A 17,088-nucleotide genomic window follows, 5' to 3' on the forward strand; every position below is an offset into this window, starting at 1 on the left:
TGATAGCAGATAGCAACAGAATGCCCACAGCTAGCAGATGTGGGTAAAGCATTGGCATAAGAAATCTGATCAAATCAATCTATTAGTGTCTTTAACTAACTAAAACATTACCTACCTCCCAGCCAGTACTCTGTATAATAAAAAGTAAAAAAGGGCAAGTCATATTTTAAAAAATATATTTAAAAAGAAAAAAAAGGCCAAAGGAAGATGAAGAGTGTAAGGCATCATATACCATAATTTCTTCTCCATGAACAGAACATTATAATATTTAAAATAGCATGTTCTTTCACTTAAGACCTATAATAATTTTATAAAGTGCTTGTTTAAAACATAGAAGTTAAAATATTGCCTTTTGAAATTTGAAACTTTTGAAGTGAAAAGTGGAAAATACTTTTTAAAATCAAAGTACACATTTTGGGGAAAGAAAACCAGACACTTGTTCCATTTATGTGTCTAAATCAGATCTCCAACTATGGTGAGCTGTGCTTCACTGAAATATCCAGGTTAAATTGGAATATAAATTTTGATTTTGCTCAAATGCTACTAATATAAAGGGATGAAATTTCTTGGAAATAACTAGCTCTAGATGTTCCAAACTCGACATCAACAATTTGTAATTTATAGCTCTAGAAACTGGGATAAGGTTCCTTCCTTAGTAGATGTACAACTGATTATAAAAAGACCCACCTGTTATGATCCTGAAGCCTAATCAAACTTTAGCAACTATAATATTTTAGAAAGTAACAGAATCCTGGCTTAACAGGATCAGCAGCCCTCTGTTATTTTTAGGTCATATAAATTCATTTATAACTGCTTAGCCCATAGCAAGAAAGAGAAGGCCAAGCTGATAAGATAATAAAGTAGGACTAGTACTGAAAGGAGATAAATTCTACTCTACCTCCTTTGTAGAGAATGGCAGCAGCAGGTAATAGCACGGTAGCACAGGCAAGAAAACAGAAAAGTGGAGACTGGAGAAGGCTCAATGAAACATTTCAGAGTATTTCAGTGGAGCCTGAAAATCAATTGCTAAAACCACACTTAATTTCAATTTTGGTGACAACATGGGGATTACATAATGAACTATAAAGTATTAAATCATACTGTTATAATTAAATTATATAAGATCTATTTTTTTCATTATTTTCACTAAGTACTACTTTCATATTACAAATATAACAAAAGATGATAATGTAAACATCTAGGAAGAATGAAGTTCAGTTGCAGTCATTAAAACTATTAGAGTTCAGTACAATTTCACATCATTGAATAAAAAAGTAAATCTAGAAACTTTTTTGGCAGCAAAGGAATAAATATCAATTTAAAAATCAGATTCAATTATAACCTACATTGTGAAACAGAAAATAAATCAATATTTTTAAAAACTTTCTAATAAGCAGTTTCTATTTATTTATTTATTTATTTTTGGTACCAGGGATTGAACCAGAGGTGTGAAACCACTGAGTCAAATCTCCAGCCCTTTTTATTTTTTATTTTAAGACAGGGCCTTGCTAAGTTGCTGAGGCTGGCTTTGAACTTGAAATCTTCCTGCCTCAGCCTCCTAAGCTGCTGGGATTACAGGTGTGGGTCACCATGCCTGGTCTAGTAATTTATTTTTAAAAAACAAAAGAAAAAAAAAACAGGCTATGTATAAAGTCATAATGATCATCATCTACTTTAAGCAAATTCATTTTTTGTTAATTAGTCTTTAGCCATTAACCATCATTTTGAGTGCTCACTTATAACCCGATTAAAATGATCACTTCATGGAATTTAGTTTGACATCAGAACACTAAGGCTTTTACACAGTTTTCTCTGCTTATACTTAAGCTAGAAATTGGAATCATTACCTGATGAACAATTTTGCTGAATGCTTCTTGAAGTTTACCATGAATTGTGGATAGTTTCTTTGCATCCCGATTAGCTTCATGAATAGGAATAAGTACTTTGTAAACCTCATTAACTGCTTCATACATGCCAGCCTATAAAAATAATGTTTATAAGACATTGCATTTTTATATTAATAAGAAAGTAAAATAATTGTGATTCTGACAATACCACTGAAGCTTTTCCAATAGGACATTAAAATAAACACTATTATTTTTTAGCTGTATTAAAATGTATAACAAAAGAATTTTACACAATGTATGATCTCCTCTGGATGGATAGATATGTATGTATGTATGTATACACACACACATATACATATGCATATTTATGTTTCTATATAATTTGAATTGGACATTCTGCTTTTATGTATCCCATAATTACTTCTTTAAGGTATATATGTGTATGTGTGTATATACTTACTTCAAAAGATTTTTGTGGAAACTAATTTTGAGCAGAGGAATAAAAAAAATTCAATTATTATACTGGTCATTGATACCTAATTCTACTATAATCTGATAATCTGGGTCCTCCTGGGAAATTAAAACCATTTACTTTTCAAAAATACTAAGTTGACATAGAGAATCTCCTATAGAAAAATCTTCAAACAATTCGATCATTAACAAAATATGAGAAGGTTTTGAGGCACCAGATTTTCTTCTCCTGGGGGCTAGTTAGTCGGCCACTGGTTGATCTGGTTATAATCAGAGTGGGAGACAAAATGTGTCTGTACTACTCTTTCATCCCTTATCCTTAAAAATGGATTGATACTGTAGAGAGAAGATGGAGATGTATTACAAAAGCAGTTGATGAATTCTCATTGCTTCATAAATCAGCAAGCATACTCTCCCAAGGATATATACATGAGGCCCTTATATTTCTTAGTTCATACAAGTATATTTAAGCAATAATATAGCTAATCGTGAAATACATAATTAAGATGTTCAGTAATTATTTAAATTAAATTCAAACAGATTAAACTGAAAAAGAATGGAATTCATAATTATGCAACATGTAATTATGTATATGCAATATACAGCTATATACAAAAAGAATGAAATTATATATAAGCAAAAAAATTCTGTAATATAGGTCATTGTCACCCAATCTAAATGCACTACTATAAATTATCAAAATTACACATACAAGGGTCCGGGGTTATGCCTCAGCGGTAGAGTGCTCACCTAGCACATGGGAGGCAATGGGTTCAATCCTCAGCATCACATAAAAACAAATAAAATATTGTGTTCATTTATAACTACAAAAAATTTTTAGAAAATTACACACATAATATATATAGTTATGTTTACTGAAATATTCTGTAAAAACCCAAAAAGCTTTCTCCCTTGCAGAAGAGGGGAGGAATTGGACAGTCAAGGTCATTAGAGGCAAGACATTTATACTCTTAAGACTAACACTACTACATTTTATTTATTTATTTACTGAATTTTGTGTTATTGGGGATTGAACCAAGAGGTACTCTACCACTGAACCACATCCTCTGTCCTTGTTATATTTTATTTTGAGATGGGTCTTGCTAAATTACCGAAATTGCCTAGGAACTTGCAATTCTGCCTCTGCTCCTGGGATAGCTGTGTGCCACCATGCCCAATTTCATTACATTAAACAGATGTAGGTGCCAATAATTATGATAATGATAACAGAAAGCATAGTAGTACTTACTTGGACACAGCACTTTACATATTTTTTTAACTCACTGACTCCTAATAACAATTCCATGGAGGTAAGTACTATACGAGGTGAAGTTGATACATAAGAAAAGTGAGACACTCATAGATTAATTTGTACCATGAAGTAATAAAACAAGTAAGTAACAAAGGTAAGAACATTGGCAATATGCCTTCTAAATCTGTGTCATTAGCCAATATACTACTACAGGATAGGGCTAAGACCTGAAGAAGAAACAACCCATTCCCAATTGGGAAGGAGAGCAGCTTTGCATGTTTCCTCAGGCTTCACTCTTATCCTACCATGAACCTCATTATCTTCCAAACCTTGGTGCTGAAACACTGAACACTAAGCAGAAAATCAGAGAAAGCTCCAAGCATAATTTGGCTGTTTTCCTTCTGTAAATATACCATCTGGGCTCCATCTTACTGCTTCAATTCTTCACAAACAGATGGGAGGAGATAAGGATTTTCGGTAGTCAGGCAAGGGATTCCAAACATAGTTTAGAAAACTTAGGTAAGTTTCAAGACCCCAAAATCTACCTAATAAGGCTAAAAAGCAACCAATGGGATGGATATCTAGCTATAATTTTCTGCTCACCAAGGCAACACCCAACACACTGGAAAGAAGAGTCTCCATTTCACCCTGTATACAAGCTCTATTTATACAGCCATGTTAGTCCACTCAAGTAGAATTTAAATTACCCAGGGAAGTTTTATTTTATCTGTTGCAGACTATATGCTGGTTCATAAACAAATGAAAAACACTGGGTAAATAACAAGATTATTAAAACAAAAAAGGTAAGCAATGATGAATCCTACATGCTAAAGGTATTTGGAGGAAATTATCTTAAAGGAAAGGCAAGATCACAAGTCAGAGAAAATAAATATACATGTCACTGATAATTAGGAGGTATGAAACTGTGGAAAGAGAATGAACAAGAGTCATCTACCATAGAGAAAGAAGCAGCTGCTTGTTCCAGTAATCCCACAAGTCCTGACTCAGTAAAGTACTTTCCAGAGCAGATACCTTCTTCATCTGGAGATACCACATCATCCGAGACTGCAGATTCTTCCAAAACATTAGATGAAATATTCTAGGGGAAAAAATTGAAAAGATTTGCAAAATGGAATTAATTTTGTAGCATGAAAAATGCACATGAAGAAGTAATTAAAGGTGACATATAATTGTCAGCTTAAGCTTAAAAAAAAATAGGAAGGGCTAGGGACATAGTTCAGAGTAGCAGAGTGTTTGCCTAGCATGTGTAAGGCTTTGGGTTCAACTCTGAGCGCTAGGAAAAAAAGGGTAAATAATAAAAAGACTTTTAGTTTTTGAAAATGACAATAAAATGGCAACACTATTGCTAGATAACTTTTCCCTCAATAAAAAGTTGTGGGAAAAAAAGATTAAGAAAAATCAAGGACTAAAGAATGATATGACTTAGGACATCTAAGTCTTTCTTCTTGATTTAGCTGATCTCAAAGATCTCTGTGTAAGGGAAATAAAGTACAAAAGTGGTCTCCTGGGTTGCCTAAAAAACACTAAGTTAATAAAAAAAAAAAGGCAGGTGTAATAAAAGCCTTATTACCCTATAATATTACAACCAGCCATTGTTTCTAAAGTAAGACATGATACATACATACATACCTTAAATATATTAACATAAACTTTTACTGTAAATGTACACTCATTGTCAACTTTTAAAGTAGGTCCAAGGCCTTTTCTTTGCACATGGGTATCCAGATCAGAGTTTTATGCAGTTTCTCTTGAGTATAAAGTAAAAACTTGAATTTGAAGATAAATCAAATTATCCTAAATTTTTAGTAGATTTTCCCTTCCATCTTTTTTATATTTGTCTTATACAAAATTAATTCAATAGCAATTATTTTAGAGGTTTACCTTTACTGAATCTTTGCAAAACATTTAATTTAGTTTCCAGACAAGTAATTTTCTTCATTTTAATATCATCAGAAGATATAATACTTAATTAAATTTTGTAATATCCCAAACCTGTCTTCACAGGTTTTTGAAGGAAGGCAAAACATAACTGCCTCCTGCCTCCTATTTTTTTGGCAATATAAAGGAATGAATCCAGGATACTCTATTACTGAACTACACCCCCAGCCTTTTTTAGAATTTTGAGACAGGGTATCCCTAAAGTTTCCCAGGCTGGCTTTATACTTGTGATGCTCCTGCCTTAGCCTCCTGAGTTGCTGAGTGTACCACCACACTTGACCATAACTGACTCTTGGTAAGAAAAGAATTCAATTAGTGGGTGAGAGGAAAGTACCTCTACTAGAGAGTAAACTATCATCTGTAAATTATGATATTAATATATTTTACACAGAGAATGAAGAATGTTTATTTATTTGGTGTGTTTAGTAAAAGCCAACTAACAATGTGGACTGTAGCACATTTTCAAAAATGCTAAAGACCATAACTGGTTACAAAGCAGCAAAGGCAAAAAAAAAAAGGAATTATTGATAATTTACAGGTAAGAAATTATAGAAAGAAAGTTAATAAGAAATACTCTTTAAAATGCATTAGTGGAAAAAAATACATTAGTGACAATGATAGTATAATATTAATGTTAATTGACTTCATCACCTTGAGCTTTAATTTTTGTGCTTTCTTTACAAACTGAAGGACTCTTTTTTATATACCAGTGAGTAATATTTAGAACACGAACAGAACATACCTTGATTTAATGTATACCTGGCAGACTCCTACCTGAAATGTTACACATCCCACAGGCAGATATTTCCGGTCCTCCAACATGCTCAAATATTCAGCAACGAGTGCAGCTGAGTGGACTAGACATTGTGCAGCTTCAGCATGATTGCTTCGTTCCGAGTGTTTGCCAGCCATGTTCTGCAACCAGGTCAATCGTAGATCTGGAGAGGTCTGGTAACCTTTGGCAATTCTAATTGAAACAGAAATTCTTCTCTATTAGCATGTGCTTCGCAAGCTAGGAGAAATTTTAGATAGCTTGTTCAGAGTTTACATGGGCAAGTTTCTGTTTCTGCATACAAACTATCAAAGTGACTTTTGTTGTTGTTGTTGTTGTTTGTAGTACTGAGTACTGGGGATTGAACCCAAGAGTGCTCTACCGATTTATACTATTAAAATACAGGTTTCCTAAAATATAAGAAGTCTGGGATCTGGGACACCAACATGTCAAATATGTGTCTATGATTATTTTTGAAATCCTGTTTTTGATAAGCAATGAACTGGTATGCATAGTTCTTTTTTTAAAAAATAGCTTAACTGCAGCATAAGTGATTGGTAATAAACTGCAGATATTTAAAATGTACAATTTGCTAAGTTGTGACATGTATATACCCATAAGACCATCACCACAAGTAAGATAATATAATGAACACATTCATCAATCTCAAGTTTTTTCATACCTGTTTGTCTATATTCCCTCTTGCTCTTTTCACTTCTTCTCCCACCATTCCCAGTCAAGAACTGCCTTTTATTACTACAATTTTACGTAGTTCTTAAGAGGTGACACAGAAGATCTAAAAAGCAGCTTGGAACTTTTCAATCTACCATTAGAAAATCACTTAAATAATATTTGTACATTTAATTTTTAAAATCTAATGTTATTTAAGTCTTACCCATTATATAAAGCATAAGAGAATCAAACAAATATTACCTGTACATTAGATCAATCAACATTTCAGGATCTTCCTGGTGTTCCTTCATTTTAACAGTATCAGAAAGGATCATGTGGAGATTGAAAACCAGATCTTGGACCTGCAACAGAGAATTATATAAAAATGTTTATTATTCATTTACAATCACTAAATTGGGAGATATTTCAGATAAACACCTAGATATTTCAGAACAAATTATATGATATTGATAGAGTTTTACAGAGGGTAGGAATGCTGGGGTATGGAAAGGAAAGAGTAGTAAACTGTAAAAATTGCTTAGACCATGTTTTTCCAGTTCTTTCACCTGGAAACATGGAGAGCTATAAGCAGAAATAAACTATAAAGATATAGGGAATAAAAAGTATAAAAGAAAAATTCTGTCCTATGTTTCTGATTTGATTAAAATATAATTTGTAGAAACTTTAGTTTTTAAGGCAAACTACTATTTGACTAATAAGTGGGAGTAATGTTTCATTATAACACTTTGTCTGTATTGCCTAAATCTATGGTTTTACTTGTTACAAATATACAGAATTAAACCGAAAGAGACTGAGTATCCCCAAAAGGAAAGGTATCTTAATTAAAAAAAAAAAAGATTCAGTCTTCTCTGAGGCACATGATAAGAGGACTGAAAGAAAAACAAAGGACTCACCAGCAAAAGTGGACATTTGATTTAACAATCAGAAAAGTGCCTATTTAACAAACGTACTTCAATTAATAATTTGTAAAGTAACATTTCTGACCTGATCAGGAAATGTTGTTTCCCTCAATTCCAGATCTTCTTCAGCATATGTCAATATTGTCTTTAAAGAGCGTCTTAAAAATTCTTCATTAAAATTCTGAGATGTGCCCACCAAGGAGGATAGTGACATTGTTACTTGCATTTTAACCCTGGCAAAGTTCTGTAACAGAGAAATGGTCAGGTCAGTATTTCATATAAGAAAGCTTAGAGTAAAAAATGTTTTTTTTTCCTTTGCCAGAAGAAAAAAAATATTTCATGAAAAAAATACCATTCTGAGTTAATAATAAATTTTAAAGTAATGAAATATGCATATTGAAATCTTATCTTTAATCTTAACGCATCTTAGAATCTTACTACAAACTTAGACTCTTACTACGAGTAATGTGCTAAGAAAGGGTTAAAAAAAGGCACGTGTTAAGAGTTGAATCAGAATTGTCTAGTTCTCTATGTTTATCTATTGTGAGGTATGTTATTAACAATAACACTACTTTATTGATAAGGTTAAGAAGCCTGGCTGACATCACAAAACCCTTAAGTTGTAGAGGTAGCATTTAAACTCTAGTCCATTTAATTAGGTCCTTAACATACTTCATGCATTAAGTAACTTAGGGCAGAATCTTTTGGAGTGATGCCTTTAAACATTTAAGATGTACATTCTTCCCTTTTTAGTGTAAATCCATTTCTGTTCCACCATTCCTTGTTATGAAACCACTCTTAGGAGGTTATCAATGATAACCAACTAATTGCTAAATCCGGGATACTTTTTGTCAATATCCTATACTTGACAAATCTTTGTATATTTGGATATACTGATAATTGAAAATTTCTTCCTAGATCTTCAGTGGCACCACTTTATACTGGTTTTTCTATTCTTCACTCCTCTTTCAACTCCTTTGTTCCTTGGTTGTCTTTCTTAAATACCAGTGTTCCCAAAATTCTGTCAAAAATATCTCTTCACATTTGATATGCTCTGATGCTTTTGCCTTCAACTAGCCTAAATATGTATTTTTGTTTTCAAATTTCTCTCTAGAGCTTCAGACTATCCTGTTTTAATAGAGAGCTCCATCCAGATGTTTCAAGAGTACCTCAAGGTCAACATGTCTAACATACTTTGCCTTCCTTTTGATTATCTAAGTAAATGATGGTACTCTTCTTGTAGTCATGCAGGCTAAAAATCTAGGGGCCATCCCATACTCATTCTTCCATTTTATTGGTATAATAAATCTAATCCATGCTATCCCCAAATCTGTTCTAATCTGTCCTTTCTCCATTCCCAATGCCACTGCTTTAGTTTTACATCCTTACAATTTCTTTCTTGGATTACAGTAATAATTTCCTAGTTAATCTCCTTGACTTTTTCTCTTATGTCTTAAGGTCATCTTCTCTGTGTAGCACCAGGGATTTTTCTGTAATATGCATATCCTGACACATCACTCTCTCCTTAAAATACTCCAGTGACCTCTCACAGCATTAAGGATAAAATTCAAGTATTCAATTCAGTAAATAAGTCAAACTATACAGTGCAAGTGAGAGTACATTGAAAACCAAAGAAATATCTGCCTATAAGTTAGTCTAGGTCTTTGCAATTATGACTTTATCCCTTAGTATTCTCTCTTCCAGCCACAACTATCAAAGAGTGACAAAAGGCTTGTGTTTGCCTGTTTCCTTCTCTTATCTCCATGACTTTCTAATTATACATGTACCATTTTCTTGACTTAAAAAAATTCTATCCACTTATTCATCTGGATAAATTAGTTAATCTTGGGTAAACCTTTGCAGTTAAAGCATTTTCTCTTTCTGAAAACCCATTCCCGAGTCATAAGCTGCTCTTCTATGAGCTTACACCAGTGCCCTCTGCTTATATCTCATTATATTAACAACAGCAAGCACTTATTCAGCACCTGCTCAATACCACACACTGTTGTGTTTTACTTACTATTAATTTATATAATACTCACAGAACCATCCACAATAGGTTCATCTATTAGATGAACACTGCTTATTCATATCCTGTCCCATTAAATGCTAAGCTACTTGGGAAAAAAAAAAGGACTCTCCTTTCATCTATGTTTGCCAAACTGAGCACACAGGTGAATACTTTAGTGTCTGTTGAATATATCAACCATACACACCATTGCCAATTTTAAATCACCTATTCCTTTTTAGAGGCACTACCTGTTAATAATATGATAAACTGACCCTTTCCCTGTACTATATAAAGCTTTCCTAAAATAACAGAAAAAAGTATCAAGAAAAACCTCTAAGTATCGTAAAATTTTAGGGACTTTATTTCAAAAACTAAAACCGATAAAGTAACTAGACTCTTTTGTTCTGGATTAAGAAAGAGCACTTGGTACTAAGAAGAATCTATAAAATAAAAAAATTTTAAAAAGAAGACTTGTGTGAATAGCAATTTCCTACTACTCCTCCTGAATTTCATGAAAAATAAAAGGGGGGCTGGGGATGTGGCTCAAGTGGTAGTGCGCTCGCCTATCATGCGTGTGGCCCGGGTTCGATCCTCAGCACCACATACAAACAAAGATGTTGTATCTGCCGAAAACTGAAAAATAAATATTGAAACACTCTCTCTCTCTCTCTCTCAAAAAAAAAAAAAAAAGATGAATAGGGGAAAAAAAATCCCATAAACTCTATCTTCATCCAAATGAGGTGAGACATAAAATCCATAAATTTAAAAAGTGAGTAAGGGTTGTTAAGATAAGCTAAGACAGGAAGTAGTTCCAAAATAAGACAAATAAAGGGAAATAAAGTGAGGTATTCCAGGGCACAGATTTCAGAACTAAAGGGAAAAAAAACAATCCCTTTAAAAAGGAAACTTGCCTTAAAGTGAGTTTGTCTGGAAAACAAATAATCTAAAAATCTAGTAGGACTCAAAGATGAACCACTCAGAAAATTCAGGAAGTTAAGAAAGATGTGCATTTTATAACAAAATCCCTGTAAAAACATTTGTGTGTGTGTGTGTGTGTGTGCTGGGGGGGGGGGGGGTGTGGTAGTGGGAACTGAACCCAGAGCTTAGAATATGTTAGGCAAATATTCTACTACTGAGCTACATCCCCAGCCCTTCTAATTTTGAGACAGGGTCTTGCTAAATTGTCCAGCCTGGACTTGAACCTGCAACACTCCTGCCTTGATCTCCTGAGCAGCTGGGATTTTTAGGGATCCATCAGACACTCAGAAACAAAAATACATTCTGAAAGGCACTTCCTATGCATAGTTGGACCAATAATCCAATTTATTCTGTTGATTAATAAAATGATAAAAAAAGATGAGCAAAACTCACCAGATAAAGAATACAGACATGTATACATTAACAACAGGGATACCAGAAATATGTTTTTGTCATTGTGTGAATCATGGAGTGTACTTACACACACCAAGTTGGCTATAATATGGTGATATAATATTACAAGACTACCATTGTATAGGTAGTCTGTCATTGACCACAACATTGTTAAAAGATGTATGACTTAATAGAAAAATGTTGTAATCAAAGAGATGAAAATTCTAAGGAAATATTTTGCTTTATATTATACAAATTTATGAAGATGTTACTTTTAGGAAGAAAAAAAGGAAATTATGAGAACTCAAGGAAAGATGGTAAGAATGAAAATCAAATAAAATAGGAGATTAAATGTGAGATGGTACAAGAAAAATTCTACTTGAAAAAATTTACGTGAAAGTGAAATTTTAAAACTGTCAAAAAAACAAAAGAATATGATAGGTAAAAAGTAAAGCAAAAAAAGATCCAATTTATGTATAACTGGTACAGGAAGGAAACCCAAATACTGGAACAACACAAATATGGAATTTATATTCAAGAAAGTTTTCTGAAATACATGAATTGAAAGTATACATTATATGCCTGAAAAATTCAACAAAAATCAGCCTGTACCAAGAAACATTCTAGGCAGAGGCCCTAAGCAAATTAGCAAGACCTTATCTCAAAATAAAAATTAAAAAAAACAGGGCTGGAATGTGGTTCAGTACTCTTGGGTTCAATCCCTGGTATCAAAAAAAGAAAAAATACAACATATGAATATCTAATAAAAACTTAAATGAAAAAAAGGAATTTTTTAAAAACTGTGAAATGCAATCATAAAAATATCAAGCCAAGAAGCCAAAATATTTAAGCCTTTAATTTTCTTTATTACTTTCTTTTTATTGAGTGATAATTAACATTTTAAATTGATAAACATACATTTATATTCTAAGTCTATATTGTCAAATGTATGTATATGTATATATCTATCTATATAAATGGTATAGGAAACAAAATTGGAGATTTGGACTTCTGTAAGATATTCACAGAATGAGAAATATCAAGATAATCTAAGATTAGACTCGAAATGTATAAAATATCCATGCTCTTCTAAAAAACTATTTAATAGCTATCTATTAAAATTATATTTCATTATGAATCCAGAGAATTTTCATGGGAAAATACTTACATTCCCAATCTCAAAGTTTTGTCTCATGAGTAGGTAAAGTGAGGCACTAGCGTGTGACCGGATAGTACTGATACTACTGCTACAGTGTCGAAGAAGCCGGAGGCATAAATCAGCACACTGTTCTGTTTCTTCTTCAAACAAGAGTTCAGGGAACTATAAAAACAATATCAACATTGAATTTCACAGTAAAAATTCCAGAGATATATTAATATAAACCTGAATTGGACATCTGGCAGATCAGCACAGAAACTAAATGGATGGTTAAAGTACAATATTAACTAATGGTTAACAGTGGGACCACAGCCAGACAGATGGGGTTCAGATATTGATGATGCTACTTACCAAGGTTACTAGTCGGGTGACCTTGGACAAGTTTTCTCATCCATAAAGTAGGCCTAATAACAATATCTACATGGGATTGTTATGAGGCTTCGATCAGATAATGTGCAAAAAACACAGTTTAATTACCAACATATAATAGTTCTATATTTTTTATTTTTATAAAACAGTATAAAAATATTTTCACTGGCTAAATTTAATCAACAACACTGTATTTCATCTTCTAGGATGACACAAAGATCAAACAGTTACCTTTAAAATTTAAGAATATACTATATTTTTAATATACTATATTTTTTAGAGGAAAATAAGCATAGGAAAGAAGTATTTGAAGCACCTGAACAAATAAATACTTTTCTATTCATCATAGGATAAATTAATTTCACTGGGTTGATTGCTCATACATTACATTTCTGATAAATCAAGTGGAAAAAAGAACAAGGTGAAGAGAAAATAAGAAAAGCCCCAAATTTAAGATTAACTATTAATTTCAGACCATTTTCCACATCAAAATTCTTATCTTTTATATTAAAAATTGGTCAATGGTGATCCAAATAAATGAGAAAAAAAAAAAAAACGTGATCTTGGATAACGGTAATAAAGAAAGCAAAGTCAAACAAGACTATAGGTACAAAATAACCTACCTTTGACACAAGGGCTCTCTGGGTAGCAAAACAGTGTTGCAGATAAACAGCACTTTGGTTACAGGCCATGCTATGTAGCAGAACTTTTAGCACTCCACCAAGAATGCTCTCTTTGGACTCTGTTACAGAAACTGTCTGCAATTTAGAAATAAATAAATAAACAGAATGGAGATACACTTGCAATTTGGTCAGGGAGGTAAAATGTGTATAAAAAAACAAATTTTTATAAGGTAAGAAAATAATAACAAGTAGGAGGACTTCAAGTAGAAACTGAGTAGGATTTGGATAATATAAGGAGGAAACAGAAAAAAAAGAATGGACAGAATTTAAATGAGAAGGAAAAAAAGAGAAGCACACATATAATAGTAAGAAACCATAAAGTATGTTCTAGGGAAATTTGTAAATAAATCTGGACTGACTTGAGATTTATGTAGAAAATAACTAGAGTAAGGTTGAAAACATGGAATGGTGCCTATGGTAGAGAATTTCAGTTGTATGCCACGGCTATAGCTATTTTCTTTCTTTTTTAAACCATTTTCTTTCTTTTTTTAATTGAGCCATATCCCCATACACTCAGCCCTTTATTGCATTTTATTTAGAGAAAGGATCTCACTGAATTGCTTAGGACCCCACTAAATTGCTGAGGCTGGCTTTGAACTTGCGACCCTCCTGCCTCAGCCTGCTAGGATTCTTTCTTTAGGAACAGAAATCTTGGATTTTAGCTGGGAACTCTGAATCCAGCTACAGAGAAAAGGGAAAAAGAGAAGTTTAATCCTTTGAGGTATGCCCTGAGAGGCATAAGTGTATACTATGCTTCTGCTGCACTGACTAAAATGTAGATGTAAGGGCTAAAGACTGAAAAAGTTTTTTGAATTAGCTATCTTGGATTTATTATTTCTTCTGATTCTCTCTCTTTTTTTTTTTTTTACTTCAATTAATATAGTACCAAAACATAAGAGCTTCTACATCTGAGAGTTTCCTATCCTTAGGCAACCAAGAAATACTGAATTTTTTATATTTAAAAAAATTTTAAGTAGGGCAATAATAAATAAATTAAGTAAAATATTTTAAGACGAATAATCTCATGGAAAGGTAGAGAATGGATTAAAAAGAATACGGAGTGATTATTAAGAAATAGGCAGTCATTGACATAGCTTTGAAATAAGAACCTGACAGAGTGGTGGTAGTTGAACAGGAATGGAAGTAGAAGGTGAGAGGCATATTTACTAAAACAAATGAGAAATCTTGGCAATTGATTTAAATATTCTATCTTCTACTTGCTGGCTGTGTAATCAAGAGCAATCACTTAACATTTCTGTGGCTAACTATTCTCATCTACCATATGGGTATATTGATGATTTCAACTGCATGTTTTAATTTTGTACAGGGAATTGAGCGTAAGGGTGCTTAACCACCAAGCCACATCCCCATCCCTTTTTGTATTTTATTTAGAGACAGGGTCTTGCTGAGTTACTTAGGGCCTCGCTAAATTGCTGAGGCTGGCTTTGAACTCATGATCCTCCTGCCTCAGCCTCCCAAGCTGCTGGGATTACAGGCATGCACCACTGCTTGGCTTGCATGAGTTTCTTGTAAGAACTCATGAGAGTTAATATTTGTAAGGTGCCTAAGACAGTATCTGACACAGAAAAAAATTAAATAAATGTCAACTGTAACTACTGACACTAATAGGATAAAACTGACTAGAAGGCTACTAATAGGACCAAATAATATAAATATATAAAAAGCTTAGCATGGTACAGTGGCACACACAAGGCTCAGGCAGGAGGATCACAAGTTAGAGGACAGCCTCAGCAACTTACTAAGGCTCTATGCAATTTAATGGGACCCTGTCTCAAAATAAAAAATAAGGGCTGGAGATGTAGGTCAGTGGCAAAGTGCCCTAGGTTCAATCTCCAGTACCAGAGAGAGGGGTGAGGGGAGGGAGGGAAGAAGACTGTGTAAATTAAAGTCCTAGAACTCTCTTGTAGGTAAGCATGGCTATGCATACAAGTTTAAGATAGTGTGTAAGGATAACCAAACAAATAAGTACTCAGTGGTCATTTAGAAATGCAAGGTTAAGCTTTGAAGGGGAAAAAAAAAAGAGATACAGCTTTATAATCATCCTCAAAAAAATAAACATTGATACTGTGGCTGTGAGAAGAGATATAATTAGAGAATCAGACTGCTTAGAACTAAATCTTTAGAAATTACTGATACTTAAATGAAGTTACACAACTCAATAACTACTTTCCTCCTAGCTTAATTTACCAAGTCTATACTTTAAATTCCCTCTTCTTTGTGTTCTTACCTGGACAACAATCTCTAATGTATCTAAAATGATTAGGTTTGCTTCAGTAGCCAGATTTCCATCAATTAGTGCTTCATGTTCAATCTCTGCTCTTGACCTAATATAAAATGGCATAAGAAATTATATTTATCTTTTTAAAAGCCATAACCCTAAAAGACTTTGAGGATGCATAAAAATGAAAATCTTGAAAACATTTTAAATATTTGTGTGGATAACAAAATTATTTAAAAAGGCAGTATTTAAAAAATGTTTTTGTTTTATCCTATGATTTGTTGACCATGCCAATACACATTCTCTTACCCTACTACAGAAGCACAATGACACTAAAAGTGTAAATATTTAAATACTTTTGTTTTAGCTTTCAAACATGCAATAAACGTGTAATTTCATTATGAAGATTAGTACACTGACTCTAGGTGGTGCTATGTGGATTTGTATTTAGGAATGCTTCCTGTAAAGCAGAAAACATTAAGAATTCATCTTGGCATTCCCAAAATTTTCAAAGTATTTATTCAGGACAAAAGTACTTATTATTTCTCAGGTTTCATCTAACTTTCTACCAATTTTTTTTATACAAATATGTTCATAATATCTTCAGTGAGATGAGATAGAATCATACATTAGAAATAAAACTGAAAAAAATCTATGTGAAGTGATAGATATGCTAATTACTTTGTGGCAATCATTTCACAACTGCACACACATATAGCAAAACATAATGTGGTACACTGTAAGTATGCATATTTTAATTATTACTCAATAAAGTGGAAAAGGCAAATAAGGAAAAAGAAAGCCATTTGATGCAACAAAGTGGTTTACTTGAATACTAACATTTATATAAATACCACTTAATGGAAATTAAAAATCAATAAAATTATTTATGGGTAAAGTTGACATTTTTAAGTAGCAACAGATAGAACCTATGTATTAAAGTGGATAAACAACACATAAAACAAAAGTAAAAGGACATACTAAATGCTAACTTTTTGAAGTTCTTAGGTCTGTAATTGTTTTGTGTCTTCACTATTAGCACTAAACCACTAAAGAAAATGCTTCATGAATTTAATGTTTTACAAATTGAGGAAAATATTAAATACTACTATTTTTATATTAAAATATTAGCTCAGTAGCAGAGTGCAAGTTTAGAAGGCATTCGAATAAAACACAAAATAAAATACAACCATTATCAGAATTAAATTAGAAAAGAAAATATTTAATGTTGACACTTAAAATTTCCAGTGAGACTGCATAAAGAAACATAACAAGACAATTTAAGCAAAAAAAAAAAAAAAAAAAAAAAAACAATTAAGAAAACACCCAAAAAGTCTTTCTCAAACCAGAGAAGAGAAGCTGA

The 17,088-nt window shown here is 32.6% G+C and overlaps 1 protein-coding gene across 8 annotated transcripts in view; it reads right to left on the reverse strand.

The window, feature by feature from the left end:
- Dock7 (dedicator of cytokinesis 7) overlaps nt 1-17,088 on the reverse strand; it is a 200,539-nt gene that overhangs the window by 27,779 nt on the left and 155,672 nt on the right. For 5 of the 8 annotated variants that reach the window (XM_046451168.2, XM_058581538.1, XM_058581539.1 and 2 more), the window contains 9 exons: nt 15,735-15,831; nt 13,427-13,561; nt 12,444-12,596; nt 7,979-8,137; nt 7,235-7,335; nt 6,304-6,496; nt 4,526-4,669; nt 1,848-1,979; nt 116-130 (listed from right to left, as the gene is read on the reverse strand). In XM_046451168.2, coding sequence (XP_046307124.1) covers nt 116-130; nt 1,848-1,979; nt 4,526-4,669; nt 6,304-6,496; nt 7,235-7,335; nt 7,979-8,137; nt 12,444-12,596; nt 13,427-13,561; nt 15,735-15,831 — 1,129 coding nt within the window. The remainder of the gene's footprint in view (nt 1-115; nt 131-1,847; nt 1,980-4,525; nt 4,670-6,303; nt 6,497-7,234; nt 7,336-7,978; nt 8,138-12,443; nt 12,597-13,426; nt 13,562-15,734; nt 15,832-17,088) is intronic. The other 3 variants (XM_046451169.2, XM_046451167.2, XM_058581537.1) reach the window with 1 other exon arrangement.

The sequence above is a fragment of the Marmota monax genome, unplaced genomic scaffold (assembly GCF_021218885.2).
Source record: "Marmota monax isolate L192 unplaced genomic scaffold, Marmota_monax_Labrador192_F-V1.1 WCK01_AAM20220418_F8-fsc00023, whole genome shotgun sequence".
NCBI lineage: Eukaryota > Metazoa > Chordata > Mammalia > Rodentia > Sciuridae > Marmota > Marmota monax.